This window comes from Lynx canadensis, chromosome X (genome assembly GCF_007474595.2).
Source record: "Lynx canadensis isolate LIC74 chromosome X, mLynCan4.pri.v2, whole genome shotgun sequence".
In the NCBI taxonomy this organism is placed as follows: domain Eukaryota; kingdom Metazoa; phylum Chordata; class Mammalia; order Carnivora; family Felidae; genus Lynx; species Lynx canadensis.
In genome coordinates, this window is record NC_044321.2 from 101,015,552 (window position 1) to 101,036,989 (window position 21,438).

A 21,438-nucleotide genomic window follows, 5' to 3' on the forward strand; every position below is an offset into this window, starting at 1 on the left:
ATCAATGATTTTTGAAGACTTTATCTTCAGTGGAATGAATATATTTAGAATCATTTCAAATACCATACACATACAAAGTTACCCATTAACTATTTTGGATTAATGTTCAGAATTCTTCAAATAATTGCACATAGTCCATTTTGAGGACCAGCATAAAGTCCAAGACCTTTACATTTAAAATTAAATATCAAATTCAACAGCCCTTTTCGCTCTGTGAATGCTGATATTTGTACACATTTTTGCACAATTTTTACTTCTTTAAGATGTACAGGTAGACATGGTATGATGTATATTTCAAAATTGTCCTCCAGAAAGGTGGCATACATTTAAATCACTCAGCATGTATACAGGCTGATCATTTTCTGCATTCTAGTCAAAAACATTCATCAACTTGTTTAGAGAATGACATCAAGATGATGAAAGAGGTGGGTCCTAACTACAGTTCCCCTCACAAGTAGACCAACTAGCAACTACTCATAGACAAGGTATCATTGTGAAAGTCTCAGAACTTCAGGGTGTGGCTGAAGCAACCACTTGGATGAAAGAGACCAAGAAGGATCTCATTAGAAGGGTAAGAGGAGTTGTGTCACTTTGACCACATCACCCCCCTATCAAGCCATCACAGTACCACATTGAAAAGACTCCTTGGAACTAAGATTTTTCTAGTAGAAAACAGAGACCTCAAGGTAGACATCCAGCTTCCTCACCATTGCAACACACTTCCTGGGAGGCCCACTTGGTTTTCAACTCACACTGATCACTGGGTGCATCTGTGGAGTTGGGCCACTGGGGATCAGGTAGAGAAAGGGGAAAGGGCTTATAGCAATAAGTGCTCGGATGGTGAACCATGTTACTGCAGGTGGTGGTCCCTGAGCAGAGGTCATATCCAGTGGCTCAGCCCATCTGCAGAGCCTACTTGGTGGCCTTATCTGGCCAGGGAGCTCAGAAGGCAATTCTGCCTAATTTGGGTCTCTAGCCGACATATCATACTGTCAATAGAGCCCCTCCTATAGCCCTACTTAGGCAGGGAATAAAGTTCACATACCTACTCAACTGCACAACGTCTGATCTAACCTGCTAGGACACCTGGCCATAGATGTCTGACAGCCATGGAGCACGTTCTATGACCCACCTGAACAGGGAAACAACTCAGCAGCCCAGCCCAACTTTTGAGCATAGCCTTCAGTTCTGCTCAACCAGAAATCCTAGACAGGGAACCAGAGCAGTTGCAGAACCCATCCTATACCGTGTCTCACAAGAAATGCCCAGCCTATGGCCTTGTCCAATTGCTGAACAATCTGTGTGTGGCCTTGCTCAGGCAGGAAGCCCAGTCAGTGATCCAGCCCAATCATGGGGTATAGCCTGTGGCCTCATCCAGTCAGGGATACTGGATTTATTTTTGAGACAGAGGGAGACAGAGTGTGAGTGGGGGAGGGGCAGAGAGAGAGGGAGACACAGAATCGGAAACAGGCTCTAGGCTCTGAGCTGCCAGCACACAGCCTGATGCGGGGCTCGAACCCATGAACTGTGAGATCATGCCCTGAACCGAAGTCGGACGCTTAACCGACTGAGCCACCCAGGTGCCCCAATTTATCAGTTTTTTAATTTATGGAGTATGCTTTTGGGTATCAAGTCTAATAAATCTTTGCATAGCCCTGGACTTCAAAAAGAATTTATTTTCTGTGTTTGCTAAATGTTTTCTGGTTTTTCATTTTACACAAGTCCATGATCTATTTTGAGTTAATTTTTGTGTAAGGTGTGAGATTTAGGTTGAGGTTTATTTTTGTGGGGTCTATGAATGTCCAATATCTCCAGCATCATGTTGAAAAGAATATCTTTCCTCCATTGAATTGCTTTGGCACCTCTGTCAAAAATCAGATGTGCATATTTGTGCAGATTTATTTTAGGATTCTTTATCCAGTTCATTCATATATGTGTCTATCCTTCCACCAGTATCATACAGACTTTAGCACTGTATCTATATGAGTCTTGAAATCAGGAACATTGATTCCACCCACTGTACTCTTCCTTTTCAAAATAGATTTAGCTATTATGATTCTTTTAATTTTCCATATAAATTTTAGAAAAATAACAGCAGCAAAAAAAAAAAAAAAACTTACTGGGATTTTGTTAGGAATTGTATTAAACCTGCATTTCATTTTGGGAAGAATTGACATTTTTATTATGTTGGACCTTACCATCATTGGGCATAATATATATCTCCATTTTATTTAGATCTATGATTTCTTTTTTTTTAATGTTTATTTATTTTTGAGAAAGAGAGACAGACAGAGTGCAAACGGGGAGGGGCAGAGAGAGAGGGAAACACTGAACCTGAAACAGGCTCCAGACTCTGAGCTGAGCTGTTGTGTTCCGACGCAGGGCTGAAACCCATGAACCATGAGATCATGATCTGAGCCGAAGTCAGACGCTCAACTAACTGCACCACCCAGGCGCCCTGATTTCTTTCATACACAAGTTACACACATCTTTTGTTAGATTTACACCAAAGTATTTCACTTTTTTAAGAAATTGTAAATGATATTGTAATTTTAAATTTCATTGTCTATGTATTCATTGCTAGATGTAGAAGTAACAATTGATTTTTGCATGTTTTCATATATTGTGCAATCTTGCTGAAATTAATTATGTACTCTATGATTTTTTGTACATTCCTTGGGATTTTCTATACAAAATCGTGTCATCTCCAAATAAAGACAATCTTACTTTTTCCCTTATGATTTATATACCTTTCTTTCTTTTTTATTTTTTTTATTTTTTGCCTCATTTCATCATCTACAAGTCTCCTCACTATGTTAAATGAGAATTGTGAGAGTGGACATCTTTGCATTTTCAATGATCTTAGGAGAAAAACATTCAGTTTTTCACCATTATGTATAATACTAGATGTATTCTTTTTGCATATAGTCTTAATTAAAATGAAGAAGTTTCCCTATAGTCCTATTTTTATGGGATTATTTATCATGAATAGGTATTGAATTTTGTCAAATGCTTTTTCTGCATCAATTGATATGATTATGTGATTTTTATCTTTAGGCTTTTAATATGATGAATTACATTAATTTTTGAATATTTAATCAGCCTTGCATCCCTGAAAAGACCTTAATTACAAGGTCATGTTGAATAATTCTTTTTACACATTGATGAATTCAGTTTGCTAATATTTTTAAGGCATTTACATCTATATTCATGAGGAATTATTTCCTGTTGTTTTCTATTCTGATATTTTGTCTGACTTTAATAGGATAATATAAACTTCATAAAATGAATTGGGAATTGGTGTTAATTCTTCTTTAAATGTCTATAGATTTAGGGGCGCCTGGGTGGCGCAGTCGGTTAAGTGTCCGACTTCAGCCAGGTCACGATCTCGCGGTCCGTGAGTTCGAGCCCCGCGTCAGGCTCTGGGCGGATGGCTCAGAGCCTGGAGCCTGTTTCCAATTCTGTGTCTCCCTCTCTCTCTGCCCCTCCCCCGTTCATGCTCTGTCTCTCTCTGCCCCAAAAATAAATAAATGTTGAAAAAAAATTTAAAAAAAATGTCCATAGATTTCTTAAGTGAAACCATCTGGACCTGGAGATATTTTAGGGGAGTTTTTATTTTTAAAATATTTATTTATTTATTTATTTATTTATTTATTTATTTATTTATAATGCTTATTTATTTATTTTGAGAGAGAGAGAGCGTGTGTGTGGAGAGGGGCAGAGAGATGGGAGAGAGAGAATCCCAAGCAGACTCCAAGCTGTCAGTGCAGAGCCCAACATGGGGCTCGATTTCACAAACCATGAGATTATGGCCTGAGCTGAAATCAAGAGTCACTCAACTGACTAAGCCACCCATGCACCCTAGGGGAGTTTTTAAGTTAATAATTAAAATTCATTAATAAGTACAAGGCAATTAAATATTAGGTAACTTGTGGTGGTTTTTGTTTTTTCAAGGAATAGGTCTTTTTCACTTAATTTGTCAAATTTATCTATGTAGAGATGTTTGTGGTTTTCCCTTATTCTTTGCTAACTTTAGAGTCTGTATTGATCTCCTTTGTTTCATTCCTGATATTGACGATTTGTTCTTTGTTCTTTGTCAGTCTTGCTAAAGGTTTGCCAATTTTATTGAACTTTTCAAAGAATTAGGTCTTTAGTTTCATTGATTTTTCTCTATTGTTTTCCTGTTTTCAGTTCCCTTTTTTTTATTATATCCTTCCTTGTATATTATCTGAGCCCATTTTGCTCTTCTTTTCCTCGGTTTTTGAAATGAGAGCTTAGATTATTGATTTGAGACTTTTCTTCTTTCCTAATTTACACATTTAGGGATATAGATTTCCCTCAGAACAGCTTTAGCTGCTTCCTGCAAATTTTGATATTTTGTACTTTCATTTTCATTCATTTCAGCATGTCTTTATTACCTTGAGACTCTTCTTTAACACATGCATTATTCAAATGTGTGTTGCTTAGTTTCCAAGTGTTTGGAGATTTCCCTATTGTCATTTTACTTATTTTAGCTTGATTCCATTATGTTCAAAGAATACACTCTGTATGACTTCAAATCTTTATATTTGCTGAGTTCTCTCTTTTTGTCCCAGGATATGGTCTATCTTGTTTATATTGTATGGGAACATGTAAAGAATATGTATTCTGCTGTTAAGTAGTGTTCCATAAATGTCAATTGGATACTGTTGGTTGATGGTATTGCTGAGCTCTTCTGTGCCCTTGCTTATTTTCTATTTAGATGTTTAATCAATTTCCAAAATAAAGACATTAAAATATTATGGATTTGTCTATTTCTTCTTTCAATTCTATCAGTTTTGCTCCTTTAATATTCAGCTCTTTTGTTTGGTTCAAACATATTTAGAGTTTCTATCTCCCCTTAGGTGATTGACTCTTTTATATAATGTCCTTCTCTGTCTTTGGTAATATTCTTTGCTCTGAAGTTGACTTTATCTAATATTAATATAGCCATTCCTACTTTCCTTTGATTAAATTTTCTATTATATATTTTTTATATTCAACTTGCCTATATTATTATATTTGAAGCAAGTTTCTTGTAGACAGAATATAGTTGGATCAGTCTTTATAAACCCATTTTGCTAATCTCTGTGTTTTAATTGATGTATTTAGATCATATACATTTAATATATTTAGTGGTATGTTAGGGCTTAAGCCTACCATTTTATTCTTTTAAATCTTTGTTCTCTATTTTTTGTTTCACTCTTTTACTTTTCCTTCTTTCTTTGGTTTATTTGAACATGTTTTATAATTCCATTTTGATTTGCTTATAGTATTTCTAAATATCAAAATCTCAAAAAGACATGATCCCTGCCCTTGAGGGGGATCACAGTTGAGAACTAGCAGTAGTTCATATCCTGTATGAATATTAGGATAACCTGTTGATATATATAGATGATAGATGATAGATAAATATTATGGAGATTATATAGCTACATGTTATATAACTTATATTTTACCTATAAAATATAATATCTACTATCTATATCTATTTATTTATCTATCTTCCTATATCCTGAATAGAGATTCTGCTTTTGTGGGACCGAGTTAGAATCCAGGGTCTGATGTTTAAAACCTCAATAATTTGATTCTTGTTGTTGTTTTCTTTGTAACAGCTTTATTGATATATAATTCTTATATCATAAAATTCACCACTTTAAAATGCACAATTCATTGTTTTATAGTATATTTACAGAGTTTTGTAACAGTTTCACCTACCTACATTCTATCTTTATGGATTTGTGTTTTTTTTAGTCCTTTCACATAAATAGAATCATGTATTATGCAGTCCCTTAGGACTAGCTTCTTTCACTTAGTGTAATCGTTTCAAGGTTAATTCATGTTATAGCATATAGTATACTTTGTTTTTTAATTTTTTTTAATGTTTTTTATTTACTTTTGAGACAGAGAGAGACAGAGCATGAATGGGGGAGGGCCAGAGAGAGAGGGAGACACAGAATCGGAAGCAGGCTCCAGGCTCTGAGCCGTCAGCACAGAGCCCCACGCGGGGCTCGAACTCACTGACCGTGAGATCGTGACCTGAGCCGAAGTCTGACGCTCAACCGACTGAGCCACCCAGGTGCCCCTATACTTTGTTTTTAAGTATTACTGAATAACATACCATTGTATGGGTAATTTGTGTATCCATTTTTTCAGTTGATAGGCATTTGGGTTGTTTTTACTTTATGATTATTATTAATAATGTTGCTATAAACAATCTTGTACAGACTCTGTATGTATCCAAAGTTTGATTCTGATATCCTAACTAAAACCATGAACCAATAATCTAGAGCAGCATGATCTAACATGATATTCTGCAATGATGGAAATAGTATGTATCAGCAGTATCCAAAGTGGTGCTGCTGGCCAGATGTAACTATTATGCACTTGAAATATGAGTAGTGTAACTGAGGAACTGTGATAAAATTTTAATTTTATTTCATTTTAATTAATTTTAATTATGTTAGCCACATGTCACTAGTGTCTGCTATACTGGACAAGCACAGAAAAGAACCTGGATTTAGAAGGGTAAGTATTAACAGTAAAATACAGATTGGCAAAGAATGAGGCTATAGGCAGGAAGACAAAATAGGAAATTATAAATCCCACTTTAAGAAGAGGAGGGTCAGAACTAGACCAATAGCAGTGGAGATAGCCTGAGGGGAAAGATTCAAGAGACAACTTAGTTCAACAGGAGTAAGTTGCTGACTTAAGGGTAATGGAGAGGGAGGAGTCTAGGAAGATGTAAGTCCTGCTATACGTCTAATCCTCACTTTATATTTGTACATAAGTTTAAGTTTGTCAATATTTAAAAACATAAAGGAGTTCCTTCAAAATTCTGCCGATATACAATTAGTTGAAATCTGAAACCCACTGACAGAATAACTGTATTCACTACAGATTGGAACACAGTAACAGTTACCATTACAATTTTAATGACTGCCATTTTTTAAATTTAACTAGAAGTTTCGAGATTTGTTGTTGTATATAAAAATACACTTAACATACCATGCTTGTGCTATTATTATATTAAATAACCAAGGAAGAACCTATGACTTTTACTTCAGCAGGTAAATTTGTAATTTACAAAGGTCTTCCTATCACTATTGTCCAAAGACAGACATTCTTCAATTATGTATTTTCAAAGCACAGCAGGAACTCGGGTAGCAATTGCATACATAGTAGCTTCTGTAAATATAGTACTGAGTTCACAGTTCATATTTATTCTTTCAGGTTCCATCATTCTGTTATTTAATTGTTAATGGAAAGAGAATTAGGAAACAGTGCATACTTGTTTTGACAGTGGCAGCTCTGATAATTAGTAGAAGTGTAGTCAACAATACACATTTTAGGGAAAAGCAATAAATACACAATCATCCCTTTCCTCACCTCAACCATGTTTTTTTTTTCAGAACTTACTCATCTTATAACTGAAAGTTTGTACCCTTTTACCAGCTTCTACCTATTTCCATATTTGTTTATCAGATTGTGCTTCAGCCATAGAATATATTTATAGTGCAGTGATAAAAACTAATGTAGATGTATAACATGTGTTCCATTTATATTTATTGAATGACTATGAGACGAAAGTTCTTTTAGTGGGTTTTAGAAAAGTGACATATCTCATTTCTTAACTCAAACTTTTAATCTTTGCTCTGCTTCTTAGCTATAGGACATGAGTGAACACATTCACTCTGGTTTAACTTTTATCGTCTGTAAAACCACCTGGTTGCCAGCAAACAAGGATATTCAAACTAAAACAACAATAACATCATATTTTATCCATCAGATTGGCAAACATTATTTTATGAAAAAAATATCAAGTGTTGGTGAGAATATGAGGTAAAAGGAAATTTTAGACACTGCATAGGAGAATAAAAATTGACACAGTGTTAGTTTTCTACTGCTGCCTAAGAAATTACCACAAACTGAGCAGCTTAAAACAATCCCCATTTATTACCTCACACTTCTGAAGGCTGGAAGTGCAGGCATAACCTAACCAGGTTATTTTCTTAGAGACTTACTGGGATGAAATCAGTATCTTGGCCTGCTCTGTTACTGGCTGCAAACTCTGGGAAGAATCTGCTTCCAAGCTTGTTCATGTTGTTGGAAGAATTCATTTCCTTGCAGTTGTAGGACTGAAGTTTCCATTTTCTTGCTGGCTGTTGACTAGAAGTCACTATCAGCTCCTAGAGGACACCCTCAGATCCTATTTGTGTCACTTATCCATCTTCACAGCCAGCAACAGAGATCTCTTTTGTGTCAAAAACCTCTCACACTTCAATTTTTTCTCTTCTTCCAGTTCCTTTTAAGAGTTCACCCAATTAAGTCAGGTAATATCCCTATGTTAAAATCAACTCATTCGGGATTTTAATTGTATCTTCAAAATTTCTTAACAGCATCATCCAGAATATTGCTTGTATTGCAGAGAAAATGTGCATGTGTAGCTGGGGGCAAGGATGTTTGGGATTACCACACTTCCTCTTACCATAGCAAGCTTAAGGTTCTGTTTTGGTAGCATGAAGCAAATTGAAAATGCATACACTCTATGAAACAGCAAATCCACTTCTACATTTTGAAAAATACAGAGCAGTGGTGTTGGCTCAGTCGGAAGAGTATGAGACTCTTGATCTTGGCGTTATGAGTTCGAGCCCTATAGGGGGTGGAGAGATTACTAAAAAAATAAATAAATAAATAAACTTAAAAAAATAAGACAGCAGTTACTACATGTGTGCATCACAAAATGTTTCCTAAATGTGTGTATTGTAACATAGTTTGAAATACAGAAAACTAGGTAAGAACACAATTATCCATTGATGTAATACGTATATTGTGGTATATTCACAAAATCGATGATCCAGTGGTTAAAATAACCTAAACAGATACATACACATATCATTAAAGATCTCAAATACATGTTAAATGAAAAAATAAAATTGCTGAAAAAGTTAACACTAAATTAATAAAAGTCATTCTATATATTATAGATGGAAACATGCACATGTACAAACTGACCCTAGATATAACTATGCATCTTATTACTTATCACCTTGGGCAAGTTATTTAACTACTCCTTTGTAAAATAGTCATCTGTAAAATGTGGATTACCGTAAGGATTAAATGAGCAAGTCTTTGGAAAGTATTAATAACTGGCACATACTAAGTACTTAAGTATTTATTAAATAAATATAAATACATAGCAGTATAAAAATTGAATTGTACAGAAACTTGCTGAACTATTACAGTGAGTGTTTACCTGTGGGGAGGTAAGAAGAGAATTTATAATTATAGTGTTCAGTGAGGGCTTCTATTTCATCTATGATTTTACTTTTAGTTAATTCTAGATGTTAGAAACATGAATTTTTGTTACATTACATGTACGTTTTATTATTTTAAAAATTAAAAGTCAGGAAGCACATTTAACATTACTGCTATAAAAGTATGTTGATCTTGGGGCACTTGGGTGGCTCAGTTGGTTAAGCGTCCGACTTCGGCTCAGGTCATGATCTCATGGTTTGTGGGTTCAAGCCCCGCATCAGGCTCTGTGCTGACAGCTCAGAGCCTGGAGCCTGCTTTGGATTCTGTGTCTCATTCTCTCTCTGCCCCTCCCTACTTATGCCCTCGCTCTCTGTCTCTCAAAAATAAATAAATGTAAATAAAAATTTTTTAAGTATGTTGATCTTTAAAGATCAGTGTTATATGATCTTTAATAGTCTTTATAGACCTATACAATTTTAGCATTCATTAATCCTACTTTTGGCCATATATTCTGTAGGTACATGTTAATAATAAGAGATGAACGAATTGTCATAATAATTTACCATTTTCTTTTTCTCTATAAGAACTAACCTTAGGAAAAACTTAATTGGTAGAAAAGCTTCTAAAAGATAGTCATTTACCCCACCTGATTTCCTGTAAGCACTGCATAATACACTGTGTACCTTGATTTTTGACATTCACAATGCCAGAACTAACTGCTATTATCTGAGCAGCAACTCAAAATATTGAAGTAAGATGAAGGCTCAGTTGTTACATAGCTTTGAAGCTTTGAATTTTTTTAAATGTTTAAATATTCCCAAAGAATAGTAGTGCCAAGTTATCATTCATTACTCAATACTCAGCCCAGCAAATTGGAAAAAACACAACAACAATAACAGATGCTGTGGGTGACTGCAGTGCTCTGCCATTAGTTTGACTTGTGTTTTTCATTTTGAGTCTGGGTGAGTCACCCACAGAGAGTTGTAAAGTAAAACAAAGAAGATTCAAGATTTTAATAAGACATCACCTTGAGGTCCTCATGTTGAAGATAGTTTATCTCTGTCTGTATGCAAGTGTTTATATATGTAAACACTCAAAGATAGAGACCCCAATAAACAGGCACAGTCATAAAATCTCTTTGCAAGTGAAGATGAAATACTGGCTGCTACATACATGTCACACAGTATCATTATTCTATTGAGATCCTGAAGGTCAAATATGTCTCTATCTAATGTCCCTTCTCAGCAGAAGGCTCTGATCCTACTATGATGTCTCTGCCCCTTTGCTTATGGAAGTTGCCTTTTACAAAGGGAATTATTTAATCCATGATCTCAGTCTTTTATCTTATTCTGTATATAATATTTATTTGGTTTTCCAGAACAATATTATATTCTCAGGTTGCCAAATTCAAAACAGCTAGATGGGTTGGGAGAGATTATTAGTTATTCAATTGGTAGTTTTGTCCACATTAGTATAAATTACTGATTTGAATGATTCTTGGTGAACTGATTCATCTGTTTATAGCTACATCAACCAACTATTATATTGTGTGTCAATATTTTGACTAATTTCTGGATAAAACCTACTGAAAAGCAAGACAAATGAACAAATTTAGGTATTGTATCTCTGTTTTATTTTGTATTCCCAATGATAAATATTTGTGATATTTAATTGAAGACTCATGCATTGATTATAGCCCTTCATAAGTGAAAGTGTGTAGATTTCAGAAGTCCTCTGATTAACAACAGGGAGGTATGTGTACTAAATATGCTCCCATGTATTGGTAGTACTCAAGTCCTAATACTGAGAATAAAAGACTTTATGAATTATGTTTCTTCCTTTTCTTTGTCTATACACTCAATATAACTTCTCAAGTTCTGAGGGATTATTTTTCTCCTTGCCCCCTATAAATATGAAAACCAAGTCCCATTTTTGTCATAGTTTAATGTAATGTACGACTGCCCTTATTATCAGTAAAGGACACCAGAGATGGGAACAGATTTAAGTATTATAGCAATGAGTAAGAATATATCTTGGCTTATTCCAAAGCTAAAATTCTCCTCTCCACTATAATTATAGTTGGGATGTGGGACTAGGGAAGATTAATGGACATTTAAACATTAAGGCTCAAACCAAAATTATGGTCATATAATAAGCAGAGAAATGTTTTGGGGAAAATATGAGTGTGCCAGAAAATTGGATTTCTCTAGTGTAACAGGTTCTTCAAATCAGCTTCTAGCTATGAATATTATATATATAAATTATATCACATATTATATAGAGATTATACATAAATATCATTATAACATAGTTTATATAACATGATTCTATACCATTAAAACCTATTATATATAATATATACAATATAACCATATATATATAAAATATATACCTTATATATGGCAGGGAAGGTTGAAGAACAACATGGATTCCTGAAATTGGTAGGTGCTGGATCATGTACTGCATTGGGGTCAGGAACATTTGTATCATTATTCTGTAGACAGTGAGGTAGTGCCTATGTCATTCTCACACTACTTGCCCAAAATCAACTGTTTTGAGGAGATGAGAAGAAAAACATAGAAAACCACAATTCTGTCAGGTGTTAATAGGAAAAAAGTTTCTAAGGTCAATTTTGAGACACACTGAATTGTTTATCCCTTCTTGGAGGGAATACAGTTGGTCACTATTACAATTGTTTTGGCAAAAAGCCTTCATGGACTTCCATATGACATAAAAATGAATTTTTCTCATCTCCAGCTTTTTTAGCTTCTGCTGCATTGAGCACCATTGATCATTCCTGTCTTCTCCTTCTCTTCCCCACTCCAACTAGGCCTTTCAAAAGGTATCTTCATTGTTTTTCCCCTTGTTTGCTTAAGAAATACATATTAGACTGTTCAAACATTATTTAAATATGTAAAATATGATGAAAGTCCCCTATTATATACTATGTCTTACAGACACACAGTTAACCCTTTTGTACATATTCTTATACATACTGTAAACTTGTTATCTTCGTCCTCCTATTTTTAAACAAAAATGGATTTGAAATTTGCTTATTTCATGTAACATTATCAAGACTACTTCTCCACGTCAGTACATAAAGAATGAGCTCCAGAATTTTAACAATTGTATAGTATTCCACTATTTAGAGAAAGGTCCAACTAGACAAGCCCATCCATGGACAGCCCTCCAACTATGCTTGCGATTTCAAAAATCACTCCTTCTATTGATATATGACAAAGTATATAGCATGGAATCTTTGTGGGAGACTCTCTGTGAATACTGCCTTCCATCAAAATGACAGCATTCTGATAGTTGTATCTTAGGCTTATGGTAACCCGGATCAACTTTATTTATCAGAGTGACTCTATCTATTTTCTATTTTCCAGAACATTGTCAAAATATCTGATCTGATATTCATGGCACTCTTTCTTATAGCATTAACATGCAGTTTTTCGATTTCAATAATATTGATGTCACTTCTAGAATATCCTTATAAGGAAGTGTCTGTTGTTTTGAACCACAAGCTCCACTGAATTGTTAAACTGGTTAGTTTTGCATATGGCCAACATCATCTTTGATTTTGATTATTAGAGTTACCTACTAACTGATGCCCCCCCTCCTTCTCTGTCTTCTCCCTACTACAGTTTATAGTATATTATCAACACAGCATCTAGCTTTCCTTCTAAAACATAAATCCCTTGTTCAAAACCCTCCTTGGCTTTTCATTTCATTCAAAGTAAAGTCCAAGATTCTCATAATTTCTTCCATATCTCTGCATGATATTGTCTTCCATTACCTCTCTGACTCTACCCCTTTCTTCATGCACTCTGCTCCAACAATACTGGTGTACTTTCTAGTGCTCTAACACACACCAGGAATGGTCCCACCTCAGATCTCTGTACTTGATATTCCCTCCACTTGCACACTCTCTTCTCTGATATAGCTGCAAGACTCATTTTGTCACTTCCTTCAAATCTCAGCTGAAATGTTAACTTATTGAGCAGGTTTTCACTAACAACTTTATTTAAAATTGCATCTCATCCAGAATTCCTAATTCGTATTCTCTTTTGTAATAGAATAGAAAGGCTAGAAATAAACCCATATATATATGGTCAATTAATTTATGACAAAGGAACTAAGAATGTAAAATGGGGAAAAGACAGTTTTATCAGTAAATGGTGTTGAAAAAAGTGGACAGCACTTGCAAAAGAATGAAACTATCTTACATCATACACAGCAATCTATTCAAATGGGTTAAAGAGTCTACAACAAACTAAAAGTCCTCTGCATTGCAAAGTGAAACCATCAACAAAATGAAAAGCCAGCCTATGGAATGGGAGAAAATGTTTGCAAATCATTTATCTGATAAAGGGTTCATATCCAAAATATATAAAGAACTCACGCTACTCAACAGCAAAAATCTGATTAAAAGTGGTCAGAGGATCTGAACATAATTTTCTCAAAGAAAACAGACACATGATGGCCAACAGACACATGAAAAGATGCTCAACATAACTAATAATCAGGTACATAAATGCAATCAAAACCGCAATGAGGTATCACTTCACACCTGTTAGAATAGCTATTATCATAAAGGCAAGAAATAACCAGGGTCAGCAAGGATGTGGAGAAAAGTGAACCCTTCCTTATGCACTGTTGGTGGGAATGTAAATTGGTGCCGCCACTATGGAGAACAGTATGGAGGCTCCTCAAAGAATTAAAAATAGAATTACCATATGATTCAGCAATTCCACTGTGGATATTTATCCAAAGGAAATGAAAGCACTGACTCGAAAAGATATATGCACCCCCATGTTCATCACAGCATTATTTATAGTAGCCAAGACATGGAAACAACCTAAGTGTCCATCAAGAGATGAATGGATAAAGAAAATGTGGTATATATATGCACAATGGAATACCATTCAACCATAAAAAGGAGATCCCATTTACAACATGGATGGATATGCTAAGTGAAGTAAGTCAGACAGAGAAAGACAAATACCATATGACTGCACTTATAGGTGGAATCTAAAAAAAATGTGCTCACAGATACAAAGAATAGACTGGTGGTTGCCAGAGGTACAGGGTGTGGGAGGAGGGGTTGGTTAAATAGGTGAAGGGAGTCAAAAGGTACAAACATCCAGTTATAAAACAAATAAGTCCTGGGGATGTAATTTATAGCATGATGAATATAGTTAATAATAATGTATTGTACATTTGAAAGTTGCTAAGAGAGTTAATCTTAAAAGTTCTTATTATAAGAAAAAAATTTTAACTGTGTATTGATGGGTGTTAACTAGAGTTAGTAATCATTTCACAGTATATACAAAAATTGAATCATGTTGTATACCTGAAAACTAATATAATGTCAATTATATCTCAATAAAATATTAAAATTACATCTCCCCCAGAATTCCTATCCCCTCTTCTCCTTTACCCTCATTTATTTTATTAGCATTGGTAACCATCTGATACACCATTGTTTTGCTATTTTGTATGTTTATTGTCTCTTTCCTTCTCAGTGGACCACAAACCTCATGAGGGCATTGCTTGCTTATCTTGTTCACCATAGTATTTCCAGCACCTGGAACAGTGCCAGGTATAGGGTAAGCATTCATGAAATATTTGCTGAATAAGTAAATAAGTAAAATAGAAAAGTATTGATGTTTCATACATTAATTTCAAAACAGAACACCTTACTACAATATTTCATTGTTTCAGTTGGCTCTTTCGAATGATTTTTTTTTACAGTCACATCATCTGCAAGTAATTATAACTGCTTTCTCTTCTCCAATATTTATACCTTTTATTTTTCTATCTTTTCTAATTGCTGTATCTAGAATTTTTATAATAATATTAAATACTGATGGTGGTTTTCAGAATCCTTGCTTCATTCCTTACTTTCATTGGAATTCCTCTGATACTGTATAATTTAAGAGGACTCTGGTTAAGATTGGAAACAATAAGAAACACATACACACACACACACACACACAACCATTAGAAGACTATATTACCTCATACTTTAAGAAAAATTTTATCAAGAATTTTAGTAGGGTTTTATTAAATTATTTATTGGAATATACTAGCACGAGCCTGTGTCTTCTCACTTGACCTGATAATATGATACATTACAAAAATAGATTTCTTAACAGCCAACACTCTGCATCCCAGGAACTAGCTTCACTTTGCCATGGTTTGCATAGTTTCTTTTTAATACACTGATGGATTATATATGCAGTGTTTTTTAAGACAACTTGCATTTATCTATCTATATATGTAAAACAGGTCTCTTAATTTTGTGTAATTTTAGTCAGGTTTGTTATTAATGTTATGTTGGCCTCATATACAAAAGAGTAAAATTTACTCTATACTCTGAATCGGCTCAAAATTAAATATTCCCTGACAATGTGAAGTAATTTATTTATGACACCACCAAGCCTAGCATGTCTATTATATGCTTATATGCTTAAATGCGTGATTTTCTTAGAGGAAAGAGCATATTAAAAAAATAGCTTTCACAATTTTTTAGGGTTAATGGTCCGTTCTGGTTTCTAATTTATTCTTGGAAAAAGTTTAGTTATTTAGTCTTCTGATAATTTTCACTCAGATGTTACATTTACCTGCCTAGCAAATAAATCTGTGCCTGTGATTATTTCTTCTTTCTTTCTTCTAATTCTTTGTATTTGTGCTCTTGTGATTGTGATGCTGAGGAAAGGAGCATCTTCCACCGGACACTTCCTTTGTCCTTTGGCAGCCTGGGAAAACTGGAAGAGACCCACACCTGTGGCATTGAGGGAGGAACTCAAACACGAGCTAGTAGCAGCTGGTGATGAGGTGATACTTCACCTCTCTGAGGCTGCCAGGGCTTCAGAATGGCTGCCAGAGATGCCTGTGCCAGGAAGCTGTTGGGAGTGCTGGAGATATCTCAGACCAGTAGGCTAAATGGTCCAGAAATCACTGTGAGTCCTGCTTTGTAAATAAGGTCTGACTTTTCATTCTCCAAGAAGGTACCAGCAGTTGACCAATGAAACAGCTTAATTAGTGGACTGATGAGAAGTCCTAGGTAAGTATTTAGGGAGAATATCTGGGAGAAAAACTGCCCTTTGCTATGGGGGTTAAGACTCCAAAATGATCATAAATTATTATAATTTAATTCAGTATTAAAGAAATATTTTGCTATCTCAGGCTTATGAGGTGATGGCATTTGAGTAAACTAATCCTCTTCTATTTTATATTCTTCCCACCTCTATTTTTGTTCTCCATTTCTTTTTAGGATCCTTGATAGGTTTTTCTATTCTGCTTGCTTCCAAAAGGGAAAATTTCCCCACATTTCCTATCACTCACTTTCCCAGCAGTGAGAAATCTCATTCTGGGATAGATAGCCAGTTCTTCACTGGGTATGTTCTTCTGATGTCAAATAAGCACCTCAAATTCAACATGTCCCCAATCGAGTTGATCCACGTATATCCTCTGTGCTTATAGTCCCTAGATTTGTTTGTCACTATTCATTTACATTCAAGCCAGAGCCTTACAGTCCACCTAAATTCTTTGCCTTTCTTCACCCTCCACATGAAATACCAAGTACGGTTCATTTTATTTTCACCTCATTTTTCTAGTAACTTCCTTCCTCTCCACTTACCTCAAATATTCTAGCTCAGGCTCTCATCATCTCCTTCTTGGATTTTCTTTACTGATACGTGATGCATTGAATACAAGTGAAATAAGGGTACGATAAACCAAAGAACCCTACTAGGTCCAGCTAAGAATCTAAGGAAGACAGTCCTTTGTAATCCATCTCCAGATATGTGAACCTGAACTGTAGGTGTTCTTGGTCTTTGGTTTGACAGTATTTTTATTGTTTGCCCTCATTTCCCCATATTTTTGATCTGTTTCAGAACCTACTTGGTACTCTGACCACAAATCTAACCCAGCCACAGTGGCTTAGAAAGGATCAGGATCAAGCAGATATGTGATTGTCAAAGAGCACAGAGTTTGATGACCCACAGCTGGCAAGGGTATGGTGAAGTAGGCATGCATACATTATTTATGGGAGGTTAATCTGGTAGTACTTCTTTGGATGGTAATTTGGCAATGGCTATTAAATATAAAATTGATCCAGCAATTCCATTTCTAGGAATTTATCCTGCAGATCTACTTACACATGTGCACAAAAATGTATGCACCTAAGTAATCACTGTAGAATAGCTTATAGTTACAGCAAATAAGAACCAATATACATGCTCATTAAAGGTATAATGAATAAAGTATGTGCCAATCATAAAGGGAAATACTATACAATTAAAATTAGGTAGATAGGTATAAGAAAAAAATCTCTAAGATTTTGTGATAAATGGCACACTTATATAAAAATTGCATACACACATACATATATGCTTCTATATGTATTGACTATACAAACACAAAATATACTGCTTGTGATCTATGGGCAGGAGATCAGGGATCCTAGGGTATGAGACCTACTTTTCACCTTACACTTTTTATATAGTTTGACTTGTTTGGTCATGTGCATGTATTACTTATCTCGAATAAAACAAAACTAAAGACCAAGTCTTGATAGACATAGTTTAAAATATTAGGAATATGTGCATATGTAAAATGGTATACACATGTGCCTTTTTTTCACATGGGAAGTAACACAAAGACATACACAAATACACAGCATATGTGAGTAGGTAGCTATAAACACATGTATTTTTTTGTAAATAAAGTTTTTTAAATCATCTTAAAAACATAAGATACCAAATTGTCCAACCTATAGCAAGTATATTTTGATAAGGCATTCAAGATGTTATTTCATCTTTTCACCCATGATACTAGCATAAGTTTGCTTTTCAAAAACAAATATACAGAGTAATGTGTGCACAGCTAATGTTTCAGTTTCATCTGGTCTCTTGGAAGATTTTGACTTTGATAAATATATTCCTAGAAGACAATTAAGAAAAAAATAGATATGTAAGCATTAAAAAACCTTAGCCTAGTACTTAATTGCTAAAATGCTAAACAAGTTTTATTTTTTCTGCAATCCATCACATACACAATCCCAATAAAAGGAATACCCATGTATATAATAAAAAAATTTGTCAACAACATCTACATTGAGCACAACAGCGGGCCTTTCTGTGTAAATGGCTGCCTGGATAGTGTTACCTAAACTTTAAAGAAATGTTTACCCCCAAAAGAACTTCCCTGATTGTCCTGCCATGTATAGGCCAGTTTTGATTAGCTATGGAAATCTGTAGCATAAATGATACCCAGGAAAGCAGGCTGTGTTATAGCAGCTTTAAACAAGAAGGCTGAGGACCTGGGGCTAAATTTTACTGAATAAAATTTACTGAATAAAATAAAATAAAATTACTAATCAAAATTGTGATTAATAGGGTGAACACCATTCTAAGATTTCTTGATGAAGAAAACATATTTTTAAATATTTTATGTACCAAAAATATACAAACAACAAACAACCAGGTTCCAAAATCCAAATGAAACAGGCCCCAAATGGTGGCAATCCAGATCTTAAAATGCATTTTCTAGAGCAGAGCTATATACCTGTTCTCTTATATATATGAAGGGTAGTTCCTCCAACCAGCCCCAAAGATACCTTTTAGCATATTATTTTCCCAAAATACCATACATCTGAAATGTGTAGAAGACCTGAACATACTGTTGAAATATTGGTAAAAAAAAAAGTATTGAATTGTAGGGGGTACCACCTCTACAACAGCCCAAAGAAAGAGCATATGTCAATCACTCAGAGAACACAATTAAAGATTAGACAAAATTCTTTGTAAGAGGAGGCAAAAAACATGGTGGTGTTGGGAGAGGTACAGAAAAATCTTAAAGCCAACTTTTGATTGCCCAAAGATCACCTTTGATTTGTCTCTCTCTTTCTCTCTCTGCCTAAATACACTAAACACAGGTAAGCTGGGCACTTTCAACCTAGAAGACAAATGCCACACTGAGTTAAAAAGCACAAAGCACAGCGTGAAGAAGAAAGTGAGCGGGGACTGGAAGGTAAATCTGGGCACTTTGAGAACACACTGGCCATCCTTAGCTCCAGAGGCCTGCGTAGTTCCCATGCAGGCCTGAAGGGAGAGGCCCTCCAGCCACGAAGAGCTTCATCTCAGGCCAGTTGTAGCAGTGGGTGTAGAGCGCGTTGGGGAACTCCCCTATACCGCCAAAGTAGTTCACCCACAGGTCATCGTGGTTGAGCCAGCCTCTGCCACAGGTGAGCTTGAGCTTCCTTCCTGAGGGCCCAGGACAGGAGTCTGGGCTGCCCGACGCCCTCTCCTCCAGGAACTTCTGGGCACGGATGTCATAGAAGAGCAGGGAGCCATGGCCCGTGCCCACGGTGATGATGTGCTGGTAGAAACTCAGCGAACGCACCCCTGTGCCGCCCTCTCGGGAGCACAGGGGCCGGATATTCTGCTGGCGTTGGCGCGGATCTAGGAAGGAGACATGGGACTGGGAACCCACTGCATACAGGGACAACTCTTCGCAGTAGGTCAGGCACACGTTCTCTCGGCAGTAGGGCAGCCTGATGGACAGCAGCCTGGACAGAGTGCTCCGGGCTTTCCACAGGTGGAAGTAGCCGTCCAGGGACACGGCTCCCAGCTCCTGGTTCTTGCCACTAAAGGCCAAGGCCCGCACCTTGCGGTTACTGGGGCTGGTGCTGGACCTGGGGATGGTCTCCATGTCCCTCGGACGGATGTGGGCGTACACAGGAAGCCCCGCGTCATTGTGCCAGGCGATGCTGCCATTGAACATGTCGGGGTCCAGCCGCCATAGAGCCACAGTGCCGTCGCGGGAGCCGCTCACAGCCACTGTATCGCTCATCCAGGCGATGGTGAAGATCCAGTCCTTATGGCCGTGGCGGTCGCCCAGGCACACGGGGTCCAGGGTGGGCAGCTGGTAGACGGCCAGGCTGTTGGGGTTCTCTCCCCCCGTGGCCAGAAGCGTCTTGGAGGGATTCAGCTCGATGGCGTGGATGCCGCAGCTCGGCTGGGCCCGGGCCAGCCAGGGCCCCCGGTCCCGCATCAGGGGGATGCGCGTGATTTGCCCCGAGTGCACGTCCACCACGAAGAGGGTGTTACATTTGGTGCCGCACACGACCTGCCTGGCGTTCAGCCACTGCGACGCGAACACCTTGTTGAGCGTGCCCAGGGCCAGCTCGCGCTCCCTCAAGAGTTCGGGCAGCTTCTGCACCGCGTAGCCGCGCAGTTCGCCCTTGGAGCCCGACAGCCCGGCGCCGCCCCGCGCGCCCACCTCGCGGTCCTTCAGGTACTGCACCAGCGAGCGCCGCGTCGCCGGCCGCTTCTGCTTCTTAGGCAGCAGCGGCCCCTCTGCGTCCGCCGCCGAGCCCTGAGAGGACGAGCTCTCGGCGGGCGCTTTCCGCTTCCTGCTACCTGTTTGCTGCGGGGCCATGGTGGGCGGCGGGCGAGTGGCCGCGGCGGCGGCGGCACGGCGGCGGCGGCGGCGGCGGCGCGTGGCACCCGTGTTGGCCGTGGTGGCGGCAGGGACCGCGGCGCCTCCGCGTCAGCCGGGAGCGCGGGCTCTTAGGGGCCAGGGGACAGGCTCAACCGCAGGGCGCGGAGCCTACCGAGTCCGGGACGCGGCGGCGGCGGCGAGGGAAGCGAGAGCGGCGGGCTGGGCGAAGAACGGGGCCCGGAGGGAGCGGGGCGCGGGCGGAGCGCGAGAGGAGTGCGGCGATGAGGGCTCTGGCGGCGGTGGCCGGGATCTAGGCGAGGGCGGGAAGTGCGGCCGGCCGGGCGGCGGGAACGAAGTCTGAGTGGGACAAGGACGACGCAGGGGGAACCGAGTGTGAGGGGGTGGAGGCAGCGGGAGGAGCCGGCTGGGAGCAAACGGGGGGCGCAGGGTAGCACACGCCAGGCTGGGAGGGGTCGGGAGGGGGGCGGGAGGTGGGGAGTGGAGCCCGCGGTGGGGATACTCACCCAGGGCCAGCGCTCCTGGATCCCTGAGCCGAGCCGTCTCCGGAGGACACATCCTAGTGCGCCTGCCCAGGCCCTCTGCTATCCTACTCCAGTCGTTTCACTACCCTCAGGATAGCAAACAACTAGCCTTCTTAAAATCCCTACTTAAATAAAATCTGAAAGGTAAAATAAAGTAAAGTATGAA

At 37.9% G+C, this 21,438-nt stretch overlaps 1 protein-coding gene across 1 annotated transcript; it reads right to left on the reverse strand.

The window, feature by feature from the left end:
* Positions 1 to 18,051: 18,051 nt before the first annotated feature.
* Positions 18,052 to 20,727, reverse strand: DCAF12L2 (DDB1 and CUL4 associated factor 12 like 2). The gene has a single exon (XM_030305557.1). It carries the CDS (start codon positions 20,725 to 20,727, stop codon positions 19,354 to 19,356), a length of 1,374 nt encoding a protein of 457 aa, XP_030161417.1. The 3' UTR covers positions 18,052 to 19,353.
* Between the last annotated feature and the right edge of the window lie 711 nt (positions 20,728 to 21,438).

Coding starts and splice junctions, on each gene's coding strand:
- DCAF12L2 (XM_030305557.1), bottom strand. CDS start 20,727: ATGGCCCCGCAGCAAACAGGTAGCAGGAAGCGGAAAGCGCCCGCCGAG.